Source organism: Ziziphus jujuba, chromosome 1 (genome assembly GCF_031755915.1).
Source record: "Ziziphus jujuba cultivar Dongzao chromosome 1, ASM3175591v1".
NCBI lineage: Eukaryota > Viridiplantae > Streptophyta > Magnoliopsida > Rosales > Rhamnaceae > Ziziphus > Ziziphus jujuba.
The window spans coordinates 41,312,054-41,333,039 of NC_083379.1; the positions used below are offsets into that span (position 1 = coordinate 41,312,054).

At 31.3% G+C, this 20,986-nt stretch overlaps 2 protein-coding genes across 5 annotated transcripts; one reads left to right on the plus strand and one right to left on the minus strand.

The window, feature by feature from the left end:
• Positions 1-8,211: 8,211 nt before the first annotated feature.
• Positions 8,212-16,998, plus strand: LOC107435221 (phosphoinositide phosphatase SAC2). 3 transcript variants are annotated; one of them, XM_016046790.3, is made up of 16 exons: positions 8,212-8,847; positions 9,995-10,199; positions 10,288-10,453; positions 11,112-11,334; positions 11,865-11,941; positions 12,144-12,331; positions 12,407-12,504; positions 12,650-12,783; positions 12,874-13,002; positions 13,128-13,509; positions 13,964-14,085; positions 14,227-14,340; positions 15,100-15,279; positions 15,608-15,745; positions 16,098-16,176; positions 16,555-16,998. In XM_016046790.3, the coding sequence occupies exons 1-16, from the start codon at positions 8,752-8,754 to the stop codon at positions 16,663-16,665; spliced, it is 2,442 nt and encodes an 813-aa protein (XP_015902276.1). In that variant the 5' UTR covers positions 8,212-8,751; the 3' UTR covers positions 16,666-16,998. The 3 variants fall into 3 exon arrangements, with proteins under 3 accessions (XP_015902276.1, XP_015902283.1, XP_015902269.1); XM_016046783.4 differs by having other exon boundaries at positions 8,220-8,847; positions 15,572-15,745; XM_016046797.4 differs by lacking the exon at positions 16,098-16,176 and having other exon boundaries at positions 8,217-8,847; positions 15,572-15,745.
• Positions 16,999-18,661: 1,663 nt separating this feature from the next.
• LOC107435247 (small ribosomal subunit protein uS2) lies at positions 18,662-20,865 on the minus strand. Of its 2 annotated transcripts, none has more exons than XM_016046821.4 (5): positions 20,558-20,865; positions 19,840-20,102; positions 19,508-19,705; positions 19,180-19,393; positions 18,662-19,060 (listed from the first exon to the last, which is right to left on the minus strand). In XM_016046821.4, exons 1-5 carry the CDS (start codon positions 20,706-20,708, stop codon positions 18,954-18,956), a joined length of 933 nt encoding a protein of 310 aa, XP_015902307.1. In that variant the 5' UTR covers positions 20,709-20,865; the 3' UTR covers positions 18,662-18,953. The 2 variants fall into 2 exon arrangements, with proteins under 2 accessions (XP_015902307.1, XP_015902299.1); XM_016046813.4 differs by having other exon boundaries at positions 18,662-19,066; positions 20,558-20,855.
• Between the last annotated feature and the right edge of the window lie 121 nt (positions 20,866-20,986).

The window sequence follows — 20,986 nt, forward strand, 5'->3', positions numbered from 1 at the left end:
GTTCTTTATGCACTGATTTACTGTTCTTTGAAGTGCTGTAAATTTGTGGAAACAAATTGTAGTAACGTGGGAGGAATAAGGGGATGTTTTTTGAAGTGTGTTTTCAGTGTAGGTAATTTATGGTAAGTCCATCCCTTAGGGGAGGCTCTGCCGGATTTTCCATTGGAAGGTCCGGTAGGGTTTCCCTGGAATCAGGACTTGTCTAGGATTCTCGGGAGGAATTCTGGACGGGTCCTGACAGTATGAGTAAATTTATTATATAGAAATATATCTATATATATATATATGTGGGCTTATAATATATAAATCCTAAACATGCATTTAATATAAGCATATAGTGCATGGGACGGTTTTAGTACAATTGCATAAGATACAGAAGTCAAGCTTCTTCTTTTTTATTTAAATAATAATAAAAAGTAAAAACACCATCTAATGTACTAAGGTTCTTTTTTTTTTTTTTTTTTGGTTGAAACAATGGACTTTCATGTTTAGATATATTCTATTTTGAATTGCTTTAATGCTATACATTCATATATATATATATATATATATATAAACATATATGTGATTAATTGATTACATTTTTCTAGCTAGCTAATTTGTTCTTTAAAAAAATTGTTAATTTGTTAATTTTGTTGGCAGTTGCGCTAATTTGTTAATTAAATTGGCTAAAACGTAGTTTGTTTCAGTAAAGCTAATTACGTAGTTTGTTTCAGTAAAGCTAATAAATTACGAGTTCTGTAATTTGTTTCAGTAAAGCTAATAAATTACGAGTTCTGTAATTTGTAGGGACATTCAGCGTGAAACATTATGTGGCGTCAATATGTATTAAAAACTAATTTCTGACTTTTAAAAGAAAATGGTAATATATAATTTTTCATAAGCAAAATTCCAAAAATATACAAAAACTTATATTTTAGGTAAAAAAATGTAGACTTCCTTTTTTTTTTTTTTTTTTTTTTTGGACGGCAAAAACTGTAGAAGTTTTTTTTTTCTTTTTTTTTTGGTAAATACAGCAGCAATACAGACTTGCTGCTATATAAATAATTATTACTAATACCCACCCAAAAAAAAACTTATTTTACAAGATAGGGTGAGTGGGCCGGAGTGAGCCCACTCTAACCCAAACTTACAGCCCAATTAAAAAGCCTTTTCAATCGGATTCCTATTATTATCTTTTTATTTTTTTATTTTTTTATCTTTTTTATTTTTGTCGCTCAATTGAAAACGAGCTTAACATCTTCTTTCGCTATTTGAATTTTTTTTTTTTCTTATGTATTTTTGTATTTTTATATCCCAACTCTCTCAGGCATAAAATATATATCTTCCTCGTAAGTATTTCATAAAATCCTCAATCAATGACCGGGATATCACTTAGAATTGGGGTGGCAACAATAACATCATCACTTTCAACTAATTTTGTGTCCACAATTTTATTTTATTTTTTTTGGTTTAAATTAGGATAAAATATGAAGATGGTATCAACGTCATATTTATGAAATATTAAGGATTTTGTTCTCTTCTTGAGGATAATGTTATATCTTATTCTTATAACATCCACAACTTAATTTCAGGTTTTGAATTTACATAAAGCATGATCCTTTAAATATCTGATCTCCAAAGAACACCCCACCCCACCCCGCCAAAAAAAATAATAGTAATAATAAGGTAGACACGCAACTAGAACACTAATGAGAGATATCATCCAAACTTGCCTAACATTTTTTTTTTTAATTATTTTGATAAACTTACCTAACATATTTGACAAAATTATAACTACCAATACCCATTCACTATATAATGTAGAAAAACAGTGACAATTATTGGCGAGTCTCGAATCTATGCTCACTGCTATAGTAAAAAGTAAAAACAATTATGGTTCATGAAAGTGATTGTTTGGTCATGTTTCAAATGCATGCATATACATTATCATTCCGAGAGTAAAAGAAACCAATTAAAATAGTCATTCCCTTTTGAATCCATTTCCCCTTTTCTTCATCTATGAATGAAAATGAAATATTTTATGCATTCTGCCGAAAATAGTAAAATTAATAGCAACGGAAGAATCACATGCGAAATTTATGAGAGCGAAAGCGACGACTTGTAAATGAAAGTTTGACACGTATAAAAAGTGAGAACCAATCACTTAAAAGGAAATTATAATAAATTAACATAATTCCAGCAATAGAAGTATTTAATTTTTTTTAGAACCATCATAAGGGCAAAGAAGCTAAAAGATAAATGACAAATGCAAAGCAATTATTGGTGAACAAGAACCAGAAAATTAGACTTCCCAAGACTGAAAATTCCACATGAAAGAGTAATTTTGTTGGTTTGCAAATGAAAGGAGGAAGAGATTAAGATAAGGTTGAAGATGGAGAATATGAAGTGGCAGTATTTAAATGCCCCACAAATTGGCATAAAAAATGAAAAGTACACAGAGAGAGTGCAGACGCATATTTCACTTTTGGAAAACACTGCTTGAAATGAAAACCTCCAATCTTTTTCTTCTGCATACAAAAAGATGCTCAAAAATATTGATGAGTTGGAGAATCCAACTAACTTATTATAATTTCAAAAAAGAAAAAAGAAAAACAATGGTTGATTTAGAATCATTAAAAAGCTTTCTTTGACAATCTACGCTATACCCTTTTGATAACCCACGTTCTCAATTATTGCTCTTCTTTTGTCTTTTTCGCCGCTATGTCCCCACACACCCACCTCGATTTGCTTACACACTTTCAACCAAAATATAAGAACTCTATTGCCTGCTTTTAAAATTAATAAAAAATAAATTTTACTATTTTTAATTAATTGGTTCTTTTTTTTTCTTTTTTTTTTTTTGCTGAGGTGTACTTTTTTACTTTTAAAACAATATAAGATAGTGAATATATATATATATATATATATATTTTTGTTTTTGGGATTAAAACATTTAAGTGTTTTGCAATTAATTCCCCTAAGTGTTCAATTTTACATTATCTACTTTATAATTGTTTTTATGTCACTTCATTTACTTAACATGCATTTTTTTGCTGAGGAACTTGATGAAATTAATCATACATAATTTATTTAATCCAATTAAAAAATATATATTATTATTTTTTTTTTTACCAGTTTGTAATTCTAATTTTCTCCAAGTTGTTTTTTATTTGACAAAACTACATGATTTGATTAATATGACAGAAAACATAACACTTTTAAGGATCAATCTAAGCATTTTTTTTTAAAAAAAAGAAAGAAAATGCAAATTATGTAATGATTTCAATAATAAAGAATAACTAATTATTTATTATATCATATTTAAATTCGCATTTAAAAAATAATAACTTTATTATTGAACAATGTTAAAAAGACATTAAATGGTAAACTTATAATAATAGTCAACCAAGTAGCTATATATATATTTCCAAAACAATGGATGCAATGTTACAAAATTCATCTTTCTTGCAAGCAAAAAAAAAAAAAAAGAAGGCTGAAATTTCAAGTATGATTTTAACTCGTCTAGAAATTTAAAATAAATAAATTATTGACTCATTTATTTGATTATTATTTGTCAATAATCCTCAATCTACTGCGTGTGATTGAAGCAAAGCGACTATGAGAGGGGAAAAGAGTCCGGTGCGAGTACGGCTTGTAGAAACCACCACCTTGGATCCTCTACAATATTACATGATTGCTTTGACCCTTCATAGACACGACACGTGGCGTCGCTGTCGAGCCAAGTGAACGAAACCACGGTGCACGTTTCACGTGGTTGAAAGTTGAAACCTCTACATGATGCCACGTCATCCTCTCAGCTGTTTCCAGCTGGCCGCGTTTGACACTCTCTTCTCCACCTAGACCTCTTGCTTGCCCATCTCAACCGTACGATCATGGTCCAAAGCGGACCTCTGCCCATTTCCTTAATTATATTATTTATAAATTTGCCAAATAAAATGTAGAAAAATATACGTTATGGAAATGGTCAAGGTAAATACAGCTAACTCATCTCCTTCGTGTTTAATGTGGCAAACAAACTTCAACAAAGTCAATTACCCAAGCAAAAATAAATAAAAAATCACAAAGTCATTCATATGCATATGACACACGCATATATATATATATATATATACTCATACACAATCAATTTATTATAAAGTTGACATGATAATATTAAAATAATTTTTTCTATCTTTAATTTAAATCGAAATTGTTGATCTCATAGGTCCTTGATATTATAATATCAGCATGATGAAAGACTCAATAAATATATATATATATATATACACGCACAAACATAAATATTGGCACCTGGTTGGTTGAAATACTTGAATTATACATCTTAATCTCATATACATAATACATGGTTTAAGCAAGCAACATAATTATTAGCTACCTTCCCTTTCCAATCCTTGTTACTTAATTTCAACTTGCATGCCCATCTATAATCTTTTAGCTCAATTATACATGCCAGAAAATAATAATTCAAAATAAGTTATAATAAAATTCCACATATAATAAAAACAATTGGGCAGCTAAAGACATTGATTCACCCAAAAAAGGGGGGGAAAGGGAAAAAAAAATAGCTAAAGACATTGAAGCACAGTTGGAAATTCAACAGAACATTACATACAAGCATTTATATCCTTAAATTTTTATGATTTTTGTAGGTATATAGTAGCTAGATATGATAAATTGGGTTCATCACCATTCAAAGATTAGACTGTACCCTACCATTTCCCTCTCTCTCTCTCTTTCGCTTTCTCTCTCTCTCTCTCTCTCTCTCTCTCTCTGTTTCCATGTTTGTCTCCTCGATTCTTCCTTAGTTGCTTTCACATACCTTTCATGAAAAACATGGATTGGTACATGGAGAACCACCAAAGAAATTATTGAATGAATTAAGACAAATAAAATTAAGCAAGCGTTCTCACCTTTCAGTTCTCATCGTCTACCATCTAGATGTATACATTTTGAGGGTCAGCTTGATATATAACTTATATATTGAGGATGCTTCATTTATTTAAAATAAAATAAAATAAAATAATTGCAAGGAAGGAAACATGGAACATGACCGTAAATAAAGATGGTTGATAGTTGCAATGACCTTGAGTGGAAGTTTTAAATAAAATGGTCAAATTGTTAATTTGTTTTTTTGTCATCAATAGAATGGTCGAATGCGAGTATTCGTTTTTGTAGTAAACGTGATACGGTCAATAATATTGTTAATTTTTGTTGTTATCGTATAGCTTTACTTGTCGTTTTGGCAGTCCATTAAGGAATGGAGAAGTGCCACGTACAATAGATGTCAATATAAATAAGATGCTATAACGAAAAAGAACTAGCGTTAAACAATGCGAACAACAACATTTTGATTACTTGTTTGTACATACAAGTTTGTATCCATGGTTAAGGAAACAATATACATATATATTTTTAGCCCCAAAAAAAAAAAAGAAAAACAATATATATATTCCATTCATTCTTCAGAAAATATCATTATATAATATAAAATTTTATGGATAACACTAATTTAATTGATTTCATTTAATGTTATTTATAGACATTTTCTAACTAAATTGGCATGCAGTATCTTTTTTTTTTTTTTTTTTTTTTGGTTTGGTACAATGGTATTTTAGTGCTCACTACTTTGGCAGGAGTTTATATTACACTATCCAAATTTAAAATGTTTAACAGTAAACTTTTAATTTATAATTTGTTTTATATCAGTTTAATTTTTAAATTAATTCATAAAAAAGTTAAAATTAAAAAAGTATATTAATTATTTAATTAATGTGAAATTTTGAAATTTGAAAATTCACAGTAAAATTTAACAAAAATACAGAATATTAAAGTGTAACTACTTTTTTTTTCCCCCCCCCTTACCAAATTCAAATATGACATAGCAAAGTATGCATGTTGGTTAAAATAAATAGTCTATAAATGAAATGAGGTAAATTGTCAAATGATAATAAAAAATTAGTAAAATAATTTGGTGAAAATGAGAAAGAAACGTTTCAATTTCCTTTGTCCGCTTCCATGTAGAAAATCACATATTTATCTAATTTGAATCATAAACGGAAAGTCCACCCCGTACAAAACATAAAACAACAAAAGTTAGGAAACACGCCCACTAAATTGAATAACAATCTTTTACATTTCGCTAGAGCGTCGTTAATTTTTATATGATTTTAAAATTGTATTTTTTAAAATTTTGATATATAAAGGTACAATTTAATATAAAATTAATCTTTAATAATAATGTGTACAAAATTTATTTATGGGTATTCATTAATTATATATTTTATTAACATTTTTATTTTCTTGAAACAGTTGACTTTAAAAAAAAAATTGTTTTGCTCTTTTAATAAACTTTATAATATCTAACACATATTCTAGATAATGTTTAAATTATATTCGCTTGACATAAGTGTAAAATACTAGTTTATTTTTTCAGAGAAAAGTTTTTTCTTAAAAACCAATTTCCTCTAAAAAGAGGGGGAAAAAAGGTTAATAAATGATAACCATCAATATTTGTTTGCACAATACTATTAAATAATTATTTTATTACTTAGATATTAATATTGTCAATTATTATTCTACATATATAAGTTATAACAATAAATCTCGTTGTTTGTCACCTGATGGTCAATAAATCTTGTTTGACCATTGAAATTTGTATTTACAATTGAAAAATAATTAAAAAAGAACATATAGTTATTTTAAGATAGAAACAAAATTTCCAAAATTGTCTCCGATTTTTTCCTAATAAATTATTGATATGATATATGTTATCATTCTTACACGCAAGTTTAGCATCTAAGTATATTCCCATTCACAATTATATCCAATTTTTTTAATTACCAAAAAAAATTATTGATTTCTCCATTTTAGAAAATTAATCAGTAATTATCATTGAAAAAGAGTCCCAACCATAATAGAAAACAATATATAATTCTATTTACCAAGGAAAAAGACATACCTATCCATATGAAAAAAATATGTCAACTAAAGATTAAAAAAAAAAAAAACTTTATATTTTTAGATTATCATTTTTTCATAAAGTTTAAATTATTTCAACAATTGATTCAATTTACAATATGTACAAAAATAAAAAATATATTTAAATTTGGTTTGGTGGAGTAGACTCAGTGGTTAACTGAGTCAATTAGCAATAACCATGTTACCTTATTATAAAACCATGCAAATGTCACATACTTTTTTTTTTTTTCTTTTCTGATCATCAAATGTCACAAACTTTATATTTTATTTTTATTTTAAGACATATCTGACAAAGTAATATTAATATATAATGTTAAAAGTTGATTAGTGGATTTTTATAAACAAATTGATTACTAGTTAACAACTAAGCTATGATAATTTGTCTTTTTAAATTACAAATATACGATACATACCAGAATGCAATTTATAAAATAGCATGCACAAAAATGAGAAAGAACAGAGATAATGCTAAGTGGTTTTTATTATTATTTTTTTTGGAAAAAAAAACAAGAATATTTATTTTACTGAAGAGAACGGAGTTGCATATTTAACTCGTCCGAGTAACGAGTCAAGCATTGCATATTAATATTTAAAAAAGGAACCGAAAGGGAAATCGTCTAGAGAGAGATGAATTGGAAGTTACAATAAATAAAAATTATGATCATCAAATGTCACAAACTTTATAATTTAAATTAATTTTAATATATATGTGATAAAGTAATATTAATATATAATGTTAAAAATTGATTAGTAGATTTTTATAAACAATTTGATTACTAGTTAACAACTAAGCAATACTATGATAATTTGTCTTTTTAATTACAAATATACGAGTTACCTTAGATTCACATACCAGAATGCAATTTATAAAATAACATGCACAAAAACGAGAAAGAACAGAGATAATGCTAAGTGGTTTAACAGAGATAATGCTAAGTGGTTTTTATTAATATTTTTTGAAAAAAAAAATATTTATTTTACTAGAGAGAAGAGAGTTGCATATTTAACTCGTCCCAATAATTAGTTAAGCATTGCATATTAATATTTACAAAAGGGAACCGAATAAATTTTCATTCACCAAAAAAAAAAGAAAAAAAAAAAACAGAATAAATTTTTAAGTAGAAAAAATAAAAATAAAAAGGGAAATCTTCTAGAGAGAGATAAATTGGAAGTTACAATAAATAAAATTTTTAGATTCGAAGAAAATTAAATCGTAGGAGAGAGAACAAGAAATTCAAAATTCTAAGCTGCAAATATATAACATATAATATTTAATATCTATCCATATTTTTATTTATTTATTTATTTATTTTTTATGTGGATACGGAAGTAGAAGCTGTCAATGCCTTTCGTCTCTGCTCTCTACCTGACGACGATCTGAACCTTCTCAGTTTTTTTTTCTATCTCTTTGAAGAAAACCAAACAAAAAAAAGCTTTTAGTGGTTGTTCTCCGTGCTTGTTTAGTTTTGATCCTGTTTCAAAACGTTCTCTTCTTTTCTTTTTTTTTGTTTTGTTTTGTTTTGTTTTTTTTTTGGTTTTTTTTTTCCCCTCTGTTTTAGCTGTGTGTGTGTTCGTGTCCGTCGCTCATTGTTGTATATAGATGTGTAAATATATGCATAATTTGGTTTATGGACGAAGAGAGGCTTAAGAGATTTTGTGCAGTGGTGAAGATTGAGAGAGTTTTAGCATAAGTTTTTTTTTTAAAAAAAAAAAAAAAAAAGCAAAAAAAAAGTCCGAGCTGTTTTTTTAGGCTCGGGTGAATCCGAAATCATGGAGGCTAAGAGAGAGTTCAAAAGCTGCATCAATGGAGAATCAAACCAGGACTCTTTCTATTTGCAGAAATTCAAACTCTACGAGACTCGCTCGGTACTCTTTAATTGTATCTCTTTTTTATCTTCATATATTTGGTTTTTGAATTTTTTTTTTCTGTAATTTTTATCTATATATATATGTGATTATTTGTGTTTCATTGTTTCTGTGCTGTTCTTTCTTTTTCTTTTGCTGGAATGCATGTAATTTTGTTAGCTTTACATTTTTCATTATGGAATATTTGTTTTATTGATTAATGATTTTGGCTTGGCGTTGCCTGAGCATAATGTTAGTGGTTATAGTTGTACAGCTGGGATTCGGGGACGGTGTTGAACTGATTGAGTGGATCAGTATGAGTTAACACAAAATTTGAGATTTGGAGAGCATAATTCTGAACCAGAACGAGTTATTCAATTTCATAGATGCAGTGCAAATGATGTTTATGTTTCTGGAAACGAATCATTTGGAGCTAGTGTTTCAGGGTGTTTTTGAAAAAAAAAAAAAAAAAAAAAATTCTTTAGAAGAGATGTGTTTATTGGTTTGTTCGTCGCATGTGCCAGACTGCAAGTTTCCTATTGAAATAATATATCATTGTTTGCCTTAGTTTATAGGTCTGGCTGATGAAAATGCCTTTGTTTTTTCTGATTCTAATGCTCTTGGATAAAACTGAGGATGAAAGTGACTTTGCTCATAAGAACATGAAAGACTACTTTTTATTCATTTATTTGTTTATTTTTTTGTATTATTATTATCATATATAATTCTTCCATGGTTTTCATTGAAGTATTTTGTAGTTATTGCTACTTTGGCTCTGCTTCTGTTTACTTCAGAAACTCATTCATTCTTAGCATAGTCACATTCTCAAATGTTAATTTCTGTATAGCCCCTCTCTCTCTCTCTCTCAATCCTAGATAATGGTGCTGAGCTATAAATACAGCTATGAAGTTCTCTCTCTCTCTCTCACAATCCTAGACAATGGTGCTGAGCTGTAAATGCAGCTATGAAGTTCTGGATTGTTTATCACATGTAGATTGTTTTTGTACATTTATTTGGTGTTATCAGTTATAGATTTTATTTTATTTTATTTTATTTTTGCTTTTTTTTATTTTATAATTTCAACGATTTCTGTCATCCATATTGATTCTTTAGTCCATAGCTTTTTAACATTACAATGCAATATTAACAACCATTTTACATGCAACAGAACTTCTACATGATAGGAAGAGATAAGAACAGAACTATTTGGAGGGTGTTAAAGATTGATAGATCTGATCCTTCTGAGCTGAACATTTGGCAAGATTCTGCTACATACTCAGAAAATGAATGCTATGATCTTCTGAGAAGGGTAGATGAAGGAAACAAGGCCATTGGTGGACTTAAATTTGTCACAACTTGTTATGGAATCATTGGTACTATTTAGTGCATACCTATACACCTAAATAGATTGCTATATATATATTTTATTTCTTGAACCTATATGTTTTCTTCTGGTTATAGGGTTTGTGAAATTTCTGGAACCTTATTACATGCTGGTTATTACAAAAAGAAGGAAGATTGGGGCAATTTGTGGTCATACAATATATGCCATTACGAAGAGTGAGATGATTCCAGTTCCAAATTCCACTGTGCGGTCAAATTTGGCTTATTCTAAGGATGAGAACAGGTCTTTTGTCCATTCTGCATGTAAATGTAATATGTACTTGGTACTTATGAAGAGACAGTAGAGAGTAGCATTCAGAACTATACATTGTTTATATGTACTTAGATAAAATTATGTCATAGTTTGATCATGTTATGTCAGTTTCAATTAACTTGTCTGGGGAAAATACTCTCGTTTGGCATCATCTTTTAGTTGTATACAAGTTCTACACTTTGGAGGTAATCTCTGTATTATATTTTTTGCTACACCTTCAATGTGAAATCAATGATGTGAGCTTCCTCAATTTGAACTGCTTCTTGTTATTGTGGTATTTGAGTTTTCTATCATTGTGAAAGATATAATCTTCCTGATTTTTAAGTACACAAAGTGTAATGTTAGTAGTGGATTGTAATTTGTAAATTATATAGAGGCCATTTCCAGTTTATTTCCTGCAAATGTACAGGGGCCAACATCATTGCTGTTGTGATGTAAATATAACATGTTGAATGAAACAAGGTATTGTCAGGGTTGTTATGGGGAAAATCACTTTCTTTCCTTTTTTACTTCCTGCTAAATGTATTGTTCATACGGTTACTACATCACCATTCTTTATATTTTTGTTTTCATCATTGAGTATTTATTAATATTTCTTGTCCTTTCTTTTTGCCTCATATTGACTTAGATACAAGAAGTACCTATGCACAGTGGATCTCACGAAGGACTTCTATTTCAGCTACTCATACAATATCATGCGTTGTCTTCAAAAGAACTTATGTGATAATAGGACAGGACCATTCCTTTATGAAACAATGTTTGTTTGGAATGAGTATTTAACACGTGGAATCCGAAATACCCTCGATGATACTCTATGGACAGTTGCCTTAGTATATGGCTTTTTTAAACAGGTACATAAAATGAAAGTTTGTACTATTTTTATTTACTTATTACAAATGTAAATTAGATACATTGAAATTAAGTAAGGAAGAGAAATTTCCAAACTTGATGGTCTTGTACAACCAAAATTCTGTGATGTTTGTTATTCCCCCTCCCCTCCGTGCATGCACCACCTGCATATATTACTAATAATATACTAAGTGTACCCTTTTTTAAAATGTATGTTTTGGTGGTTATTGTGGAATTAGAAATAATTTTGGTTTTTGCTTATGACTGAACAATTTGTGGTGGTCCGGTCTAGTGACTGTTTCTTTAGATTCATGTAATGTTGGATTAACTAAACATCTTAGATACTCAGCAGCTTCCCTGCAAAATAACTTTTACAGAGTAGAGATGTGAGCCTGCCTTTTTTTTTTTTTGTTGGTAAAAAGCTTGCTTTGGTTATAATCTGGATATATAGTATGCTTATTGTTACTTACATTTACAGAGTGCTTGGAAAGTTTTGATGTGAGTCTTACAATCTAATTGTTCAACTTCCTAGGTTGATCTTTCTGTATCTGGTAAGGACTTCAAGTTGACACTTATTGCCAGACGGTCACGTCATTATGCAGGAACCAGGTATTAGCATTTTGCTTGCATTTTTCTAAGTTTATTAAATGTTTAGTGCTATATTTTATATATATATAAACTGGTACACTTGCTTATCTCACTTCTTACTTGTTTCCTTGCATGTACACTTACGACTTATCTGTGTAATTTTAGAACTAGTTCTTCAAAACTTTCATGTTGACTTAAGATTTTGCTTCCAATTTTGGTGCAGATACTTAAGACGGGGTGTAAATGAGAAGGGCAGAGTAGCTAATGATGTTGAGACAGAACAGATTGTTATTGAGAATGCTCCTGAAGGATTCCAAAGGAAAATAAGTTCTGTGGTACAGCACAGAGGCTCGATTCCCCTTTTCTGGTCCCATGAAACTTCACGGATGAATATCAAACCTGACATCATATGTATGACTTTTGGACGCATATTTTTTCCTTGGTTGTAATTTCTAATATATTTTACTGACTAATCTTTGTTTCTAGTGTCAAGAAAGGACCCAAACTATGAAGCCACAAGGCTTCATTTTGAAAATCTTTTCAAGAGATATGGAACTCCCATAATAATTTTAAATTTGATTAAGGTGGGTTTTTATTGCATTACTTTTAATTGACATTAAATTCCCATAGATGTTCAATGTCATGGTGCTCATGAACCTTAAATCCAGTAACCCATCACATTCATCTCTTTTTCTTTTTCCTTTCCTTGTCATTGTTTTTTATTACCAGAGGCGTGAGAAGAAGCCGAGAGAAACAATCCTTCATAGAGAGTTTACAAATGCTATTAGTTTTATAAATAGAAATTTAACACCGGAAAAGCGCCTTAGGTTTCATCACTGGGATCTACACAAACATTCTAGAAGGTTCTGAGACTTTCCCTTCTCTATATAATGTGCTAATGTTTTCTGTATATAATGTGTTATTGAGATTTGTACAACTTGTACATTTTGCAGCAAAGAAACCAATGTTTTGTTGCACCTCGGAAAGGTGGCTGAAAAAGCATTGGAAATAACTGAAGTCTTCTACTGTCAAGTAACCCCAAATTTAAGGCCTGTGGAATTGTTTAATGGTTCTTGCTTTGAGTAAGTTCTACCCACAAAAACCCCGCCTTCTGGCACAATATGTTTTGTACTTTTTTTTTTTTTTCTTTTTTTCTGGGGGCTTAAGATGTTTTCTCTACATGTTTGATGACTTCAATGTGATGCAGGAATAACACTAGCGGTGACCGCTCTTTGGAAAAGCTTTCTAGTGAAAATGAGAGTGCTGATTACATGGAAACAAAAATTTGCAATAGTATTGGAAGTGATAGCGGTGCTGGTAGTGGTAGCAGTTGTGATTATGGCTCCAAATCTCTGATGTTTCAGAAAGGGGTCCTAAGGACCAATTGTATTGACTGCCTAGATCGTACAAATGTTGCACAGTATGCTTATGGCCTAGCTGCTCTTGGATTTCAGCTAAATGCATTAGGATTTTTAGAATCCTCAAAGATTGATCTTGATGACCCTTTGGCTAAAGATCTAATGGACTTGTACGAGACCATGGGTGACATACTTGCATTACAATATGGTGGTTCTGCAGCTCACAACAAGGTAATTTTTCTAAACTTTGCGGCAAGTTAGTTATAATTTTAAAATTGATAAGAAACCTAAGTAATAGAAATTCTAACTCTTAAGGAATGCTACAGAGAATCCACAGGCAATTAAGGGAGAAATTTTCTTTTGTCATGCATGCCTCAGTTATTTAATTATTATCTCCCTTGAATTTTTCGTTGTAAAGTTCTTACACGTTGAACTTCCATATCTACCCATTATCTTACTTTATACTGGTCCAAATTCCAACCAACAAAGGTTATAATGACTTCTTGACCTGATTCCAAGCATCTAGGTTTCTGGATGGGGCGTCATAGTCCTCGTATTATCCCATAAAAGCTTACCAACTAGTTGATCCTCATGGTTTCAGTGGATTGTTATTTGTATTGTCTGGTACTGATTCTTACTTAAACATGAATACAGTATAGTATTTTTCATTGTTCATATGAAACAGGTATTTTCTAAAAGACGAGGTCAATGGAGTGCAACTACTCAGTCTCAAGAGTTCATTAGAACATTACAGCGGTTTTACAATAATACTTATGTGGATGGCGAGAAGCAAAAGGCTATTAATTTGTAAGTCAAAACATTTTATTCTTATTTATTGATGGGTTAATACCTGTAATTTGTACTGCCTTAGATGGTCTAGTTGGCCTGATATTAGGTTCCTTAAGATGGGAGTGCATCTGATATGTTGTTTAAATTTTCATATGTCAGATTCTTGGGACATTATCAACCGCAACAGGGAAAACCAGCTCTATGGGAATTGGATTCTGACCAGCACTACAATGTCGGGAGGTGTGACCTTCATTTTGCAGATGAGAATGTTAGGTATGAAGTCTGGTGTTGCTTATTGCCATCTCAATATTACACATCTTTTGCGGAAAACCAACATAGCGAAGAGCAATTTATATCCATGAGATTTTCAAGTTGGAGTTTTATTGGAAAATTTATGTTTTCTGTTTTTCTATACCATATATTTTGGGTCTCTGATGACAAATTGACCTGAATAATTAGAATGAGAAGGCTAAGATGTTCTGGAATTTTCATGGAAATGTGTATGACATGCATTATGTGTGTTTGTTGTTTTTCTTTTGTTAAATTTCCATCAATCCCAAAAAGAGTAGTTTTTTATGGAGTGGACTTGACTATGCATATCAAGTCAACATGATGCACTTTAACTTTTTTATATTTTCTTATCCAGCCAATTCCATATTTCTGAAATATTTATAATATTTGACAACAGTAAATGTCATGCATGCTCAAATTCTTTAAAATAAAGGAAACGGCAGTGTCTTTATTGATTCATATTCTTTTTCTGTATTGCTGCTGGATAAACAGAAGGCATAGACATATTAACGTGGGATGTTCTTTAGATACTAGAGAGTTTTATCATTTAAACTATGTCAACTCTTTTAAATTTACTATTTTCATAGTAAAAAAGAAATGACTTACCATTTCTAAATTTACCAGGTGCTTGAAGATGGGAAATAATCAATAAAACATTTTCTGCATCTTCAATATTACTTAAGAAAAAGGGACAACAATTCTTTTCCAAGTTAACCTAATTGACACTTGCTGCTTTTGTAGGCTGACGATTAAAAGATCACTATCAGATGGCAATATTCTTTGTGAAAGTGACTCCCAAATGGCAAGCACAGATATTGCAGACAATCAGCTTTCATCTGAAGCAGCACAAGGAAATAACAAAGGTCTTTCGGATTCTGCGCCGGAGATTTCAACTATAAAATGTCCCATGTCTTATTGCAGGTATGGCGTAATCACTTATCATGTAGTTGTGCGTGGTTAACATATTAGCTCATCATTGTTGGACGCAATGTCATTTTATTTCTTTGATTAGAAAATTTTCCTCCTCAATTTTTTTTTTTTTTCCTTTCCTTCAAGGAAAATTATTATCTTATTTTTATATAACATGATGCCCTTACTATTTTTTGTAGGAATGTCAGTTTTTGTTGTTGATTGATTATTAGGTGCTTTTTGTGTGCGTGTATGTGTTTGTGTGTGATTGATTGATTATTAATTTGAGAACTATCTTTTGTAGATGTGCTCCCCCTATTTCTAACGAGCAAATTTTCAGAGGGCTGCAAGAGGATAAATTGCTTGATAGTGATCATGTTTCTTGTGAACATGATGATGATTGTAACTTCTCCAATTTTCTGGATTCAAACTGGCTATCTTCATCTGGAAATTCTTGTGAAGAAGATTCCCATGGAAGGTAATTCCCATAATACTTGACCTTTCACCCTTTTAGAATATAAGAAGGCAAATGTACTGCCTACATTTCAAATGGAAGTTTATTATGGCTCATTGGTACCTTATATTGATCCTCTTATTGCTAGTTCGCTCTAGTGATTTCTAACTTTATTTCAACAATTTGCTTGGATTCCTTTGTAATACAAAAAGGAGAATCACTTTTTGCTTGTTTAATGATTTATATCCAGACACAATCAACTTACTCAAGTCTATAGGTGGGAGCAAAACATTTGTATGACCAATCTAATTTATGTTTAACTGCTGAATCTGCCAGCTGACCCCTTTTTCTATGTTTGTTGATCCTTTTTTGCCAGCCTTTCACCAAAAGATGTTGTGAAAGGACTAAAAATTGAAATGACTACGTCTAGACATGAATCTGGCTCTTTCCATAAGGTCAGTATTTTAATTTTATATCTATGTCACTATTAGATTATCAATTTTTTTACATTGTGGAATTTTCACAAGTTTTAATTGGCTGGTGATTGGTCAGCATACAAATTTTACACCATTCTGCTGTCCTTAGTATGGCTGGCTTTTGAATGAAAACTTCAAAAGATCACTTGCATCCCTGTGTTTTTCATCTGCTTATGATTGATGTTCTAGAAGATAGAATCCATTCCATGTTACCCCGTGTGTGCCAGTTTACACATTTTGTGGAAGATAAAAGATTGAAGCGTAAACTAACGATGCTCTGTTGTGCTTTGAGGTCTTCTAATAGGTTTCACTTTCTCATCCTGCATTAAACTTTTCCTTTTTTGTTGGAATTTGTAGGGGCAGGAGCACACCGAACCGGAGCTCAATAATGATGGCGTCGTGGCTGAATTTTCCAAGAGCTTTGTTGACTGGGTAGTTGAAGGGGGTTTGCTGTCACATGGAAGTTAAGTTGAAGGCTTCATTATTAACATTACATCATCTGATTCAACCCATCCGAAGGATAGGGTCCATGTACAGAAAATAAGGGATGAGAGACCAACCAAAGGAGAACGGTAAAGAATTTGTAAAGGCAGGTGAAAATTCATTCTTGATCATGTGATAATTCACTTATTTGCTTCAACAGCAAGCTGCTGTTTAACATGTTATAGAAGTTTAGTAGATTTCGTTTTTCTCAACATTGCCGGTTTTGTAGGTTCCTAACTCACAGAAATCATTGACCCTGTAAATATTCGATGTACACATTCTGGATTTTTGGCTAAACTTACGAGCATTACATTTCAATTGCATTGCATTTTCATTCCATGTGTTTTGGTAGGTTCATGGATTTCCCAGTTGAGGAAGCGAAAAAATTGTTCCCTCTTCAGAAGCGCTGTTCTCAAGGATTTGAGATTGCCAGTGCTCGATGCTGTCCAGACTTTGCTTTCGGTAAGATCAAGCAGTGACAAAAAGAATGTTTCATGTGGGAACCAAGCTTAAGCATTTCACTCAACTTGAGTCGCTGCGACATCAATTCTCAAACCTCTGAATTTTTTTAAAACCGACAAACCGTTTTACATTTAAAAATAAAATAAAATAAAATAAAATGAGCAGGTAAAATCTAATCTTTATAAATGGCGTAAATCAGAGACATGTTATAGTACAATCTCCAAAAGCCGGAGAGTTAGGTACATTTTTAACTCGAAATAATTCAATCCAGAGTCAAACCTATTAGTGGTTTGGCGGTAACCAGTTTTGAAAAGGATGTGGAAACCTGTCTTTTAAATCCTTGAATTATTCATTAATCGTAACTTAATTTATTCTCACCCTTAAAGACCTCAAGCAATTATAAAATTAACACTTGTAAAATGTTAATGGTTGAATAGTTCTTCAGTTTCCCACCCTCACAACCAACACCTGGTGTTCTAATAATAATAATAATAATAATAATGATAACACCTCAAAAAGGATCATATTTCGTATTTAACAGAAAGCATATCATGTCAAATAATAATAATAAAATAACGGCAAGTATTAGCTGTGTTTGATACCTGTTTGTCCATTGGATGTCTTAACAGAATTCAAGGGGATCATAAACCAGAGCAGACATGATTAAATATATGTTTCATGTTAATTCGGTTTTTTAGTTTTGCATTTTTCACCCACTAATACAATACTACATGTTGCATTTTTCACCCAACAATATTATAAATATTAAAATATTTAAATTTTTTTATTAATAATATATATTAAAATATTATTAATTAATATATAAATATATATATATATATAAATTGATAAATAAATTAAAAAATATACCATAATAAATAAAGTTGATGAATATTTTGATAAATTCTCTCGCTTATTACTTTTGCCTATTCCAGTCCAAAATCTAAGGTCACATGACTCTAATCTAAGGTCACATGACTCTAATCTAAACTCATCAAGCCAACTAAGACTCCAATTTCACAAACTTTATTTCTAAGATCCACACAGAGAGCTCATTACTAGAGTTGTGGAACATGGAATCGCCAGCTGAGAGACCTAATCACAGCCAAATCCAGAGAGCAGCTTAACAGAATAGGTTTGGGACTCAGTTTGGATAAAAATAATTTTTAATAAGACATAACTAGACATTTTACCAAGACATAATCAAATTGAATTTAGAGGCTTTATACAAATTTTTGCATTATTACCCAATATTATGCCTGCCATTACCTTCGCAAATGGGAATGAATTCAATATATATATCTATATATATATATATATATGTGTTTGAAGAACAATATAGGACGCGACTTCCAAAACATAGACAAGCAACAACAAAATCTTACAAATCCCCCAGCATTGGAGAAAACATCAATACATAACCAATTTTGGGCATCCATTTAAAAATAAAGTCGCTGCGTCGGTTAAATTAAAATTTATTAGGCAAATGGCAAAGCATTCAAAACAAAAACCGCATCCATAAGAAAATTTCTTTTTCAGTACTTTAAAATTTTTAAAGCTTCATTGACAATCCGACTAGCGGGCAAAAACACAAATTAACTATATTGGTCCACAGTAAACTAATAACACATTAAATATAAAATTAAAAAAAAAAATCTTCCAAAACTCAAATCTAAAGCTCAACTGCAGCGGAAGCTGGTTCATTTCCAAAACTGGAAGGATGATACTTGATAAAAGTAAGAAACAAAAGTAAAACGAAAATTCTAACTCAACTACATATGAGCATGAGATGAATTTAGACAAACTTTCTTTTAATCCCATCCAGTAGCAGCAGGGGCTGCACCTTCAATGCCAGTTGGAGGTAGCTGTGCTGGAGGAGGAGGAATTGCAGTATCCCAACCCTCAGCGGTTAAAGGAACTGGAGCTAAATATAAAACAAGGACAAAATAGAAGCACTCATATCAGCGAGATAGGCATAAGAACAACACTAAGTAAAAGCAAAATATTGACACATAATAAAATGATAGAAATACTAACCACTAGCATCGGCAGTCCATTCAGCGGGAACAGCTGGGATAGGTTGACCAACTTCAGCAGGCCAGTCAGATATTTGGGCAGGCCATTGATCACCAGTTAGACCACTAATTCCAGAGGTTGCGTAATCAGTGATACCAAAGTCAGCAGGAGCAGCCGCTTCTTCCTCCTCCTGCTGCTTGGCCTCTTCAGGTTCTCTGTAGAAGAAGAGATCCACCTATGCATAGGAAAAATTTCAGTACACACAGACAAACACATGAACGATCACCACATAAATATCATTCCGGATTATGCAAAATGGAATCCATTAAGTTGGTGATGTTAGCCTTACCATGACATCCCACTTATGACCAGCACGAATTGTGCCCCGCATCTGCAAGACCATCCTTGCTAACAACCAAAAGAGACACCCAATGCTATGTTTTCCTTTGTTATTGGCTGGAATGCCAATGTCAACATACCGCATGGGCGAATCCGTATCACAGAAAGCAATGGTTGGAATATTACCAAGAGCCCCTTCCTTGATGGGCTGCAATAAAACTCTAAAATCAGATAAATACCGGATAGAGAAAAAAAATAGCAATAATAATAAAAAAGGTAAAAATAAACATTGATACAAAACAAAAACAAAAACATGGTAAAAGAGGCAAACGATCTAATAACCTGATGATCAGTCCTGGGATCTGTAAGAATGAGAAGGCGAGGCTCACTGAATGATGTCTGCAGCTGGTTAGTGAAAGTACCAGGAGTGTGCCTTCCAGCAATTGCATGAGCACCAGTGTACTGAGCGAACTTCAGAACTGCTCTTTGCCCATAAGGCCTTGCAGACTGGACAATTATGTCCTGAGGGTTCTCAATTGCAACTATCACTCTGGCCGCCAGCTGCAGCTTCTCCCAAGTCTTTCCCACATTAATAATATATATGCCTAGAGATTAAATAAAAACATAAATGTTATATTACATTTTTTTTTCTCAAATTACACAGCAAGCAAATACATATTATATAACAAAGCAAAACAAAACAAAAAAACATTTCATTTGTAATTTTTTACTGGTACTAATATTGATAAGCCAAAAAGGTTTAAATATAAATGACTAAACAAGTAAAAGAAATTGTAAATTTTCTAAGCACTGGACTAATTATCTTACACTTATCAGATCTCAAAAATAACAAAAACAAAGGGTATAATGATTAAAAAAAAAATCCTTTTTAACCATTCAAATAGAGATAAACAGTGAGAAGTAGAGAGCGGAATAAAAAATCGAAGATTTCCTCTTAGTTTTTCACAAATTATCTCGGCATCCAAACATAGGAAATGGCTAAATAACAGGCGAAAACAGTTCAAAAAAAGAACAATAGAAGATGAATACGAGAGATTACCGTCATTGCGGCGCTTAAAAACATATCGTTCCATCTGGAAGTCGCAGTTTTTAGTTCCGAGATGGACTTCAGCAGCCAACATCATCTGAATGTCGGCCTCCTTCTGAGAGAGCTGACGAGGTGGTGCAGTGGTGTTAGGAGCTGCCGCCATGACTGAGACCAGATTCGGGGACGACAAGAACACCTCTGAAAGATTAAATCTGCTAGGGTTTTCGAGTTCACAGAGAATGAGAGAGAGCCAGTTCCTAGTCTATTTATATGGACCAGGAAACCCTAATTCGGCGTTTCTCGTTTCCATTTTTTTTTTTTAAATTTATTTTCGTTATTATTTTTTTTAATTTTTTTTGTTTCACCCCAAAAATTAGTGTAAAACCCAAAGAAAGTACAATATTAATATTATGAAAAAAAAAAAACATTTTCTTTTTTTGG

Excerpts from the sequence above, each read along its gene's own strand:
- LOC107435247 (XM_016046813.4), bottom strand. The coding sequence starts at position 20,708 with ATGGCGGCAGCTCCTAACACCACTGCACCACCTCGTCAGCTCTCTCAG. Across the intron at positions 20,103-20,557 it reads TTTTAAGCGCCGCAATGACG|GCATATATATTATTAATGTG; the intron begins GTAATCTCTCGT and ends TTTAATCTCTAG. Across the intron at positions 19,067-19,179 it reads ATGGACTGCCGATGCTAGTG|CTCCAGTTCCTTTAACCGCT; the intron begins GTTAGTATTTCT and ends TTTTATATTTAG.
- LOC107435221 (XM_016046783.4), top strand. The coding sequence starts at position 8,752 with ATGGAGGCTAAGAGAGAGTTCAAAAGCTGCATCAATGGAGAATCAAAC. Across the intron at positions 13,003-13,127 it reads TTTAATGGTTCTTGCTTTGA|GAATAACACTAGCGGTGACC; the intron begins GTAAGTTCTACC and ends AATGTGATGCAG. Across the intron at positions 15,280-15,571 it reads TGTCCCATGTCTTATTGCAG|ATGTGCTCCCCCTATTTCTA; the intron begins GTATGGCGTAAT and ends TATCTTTTGTAG.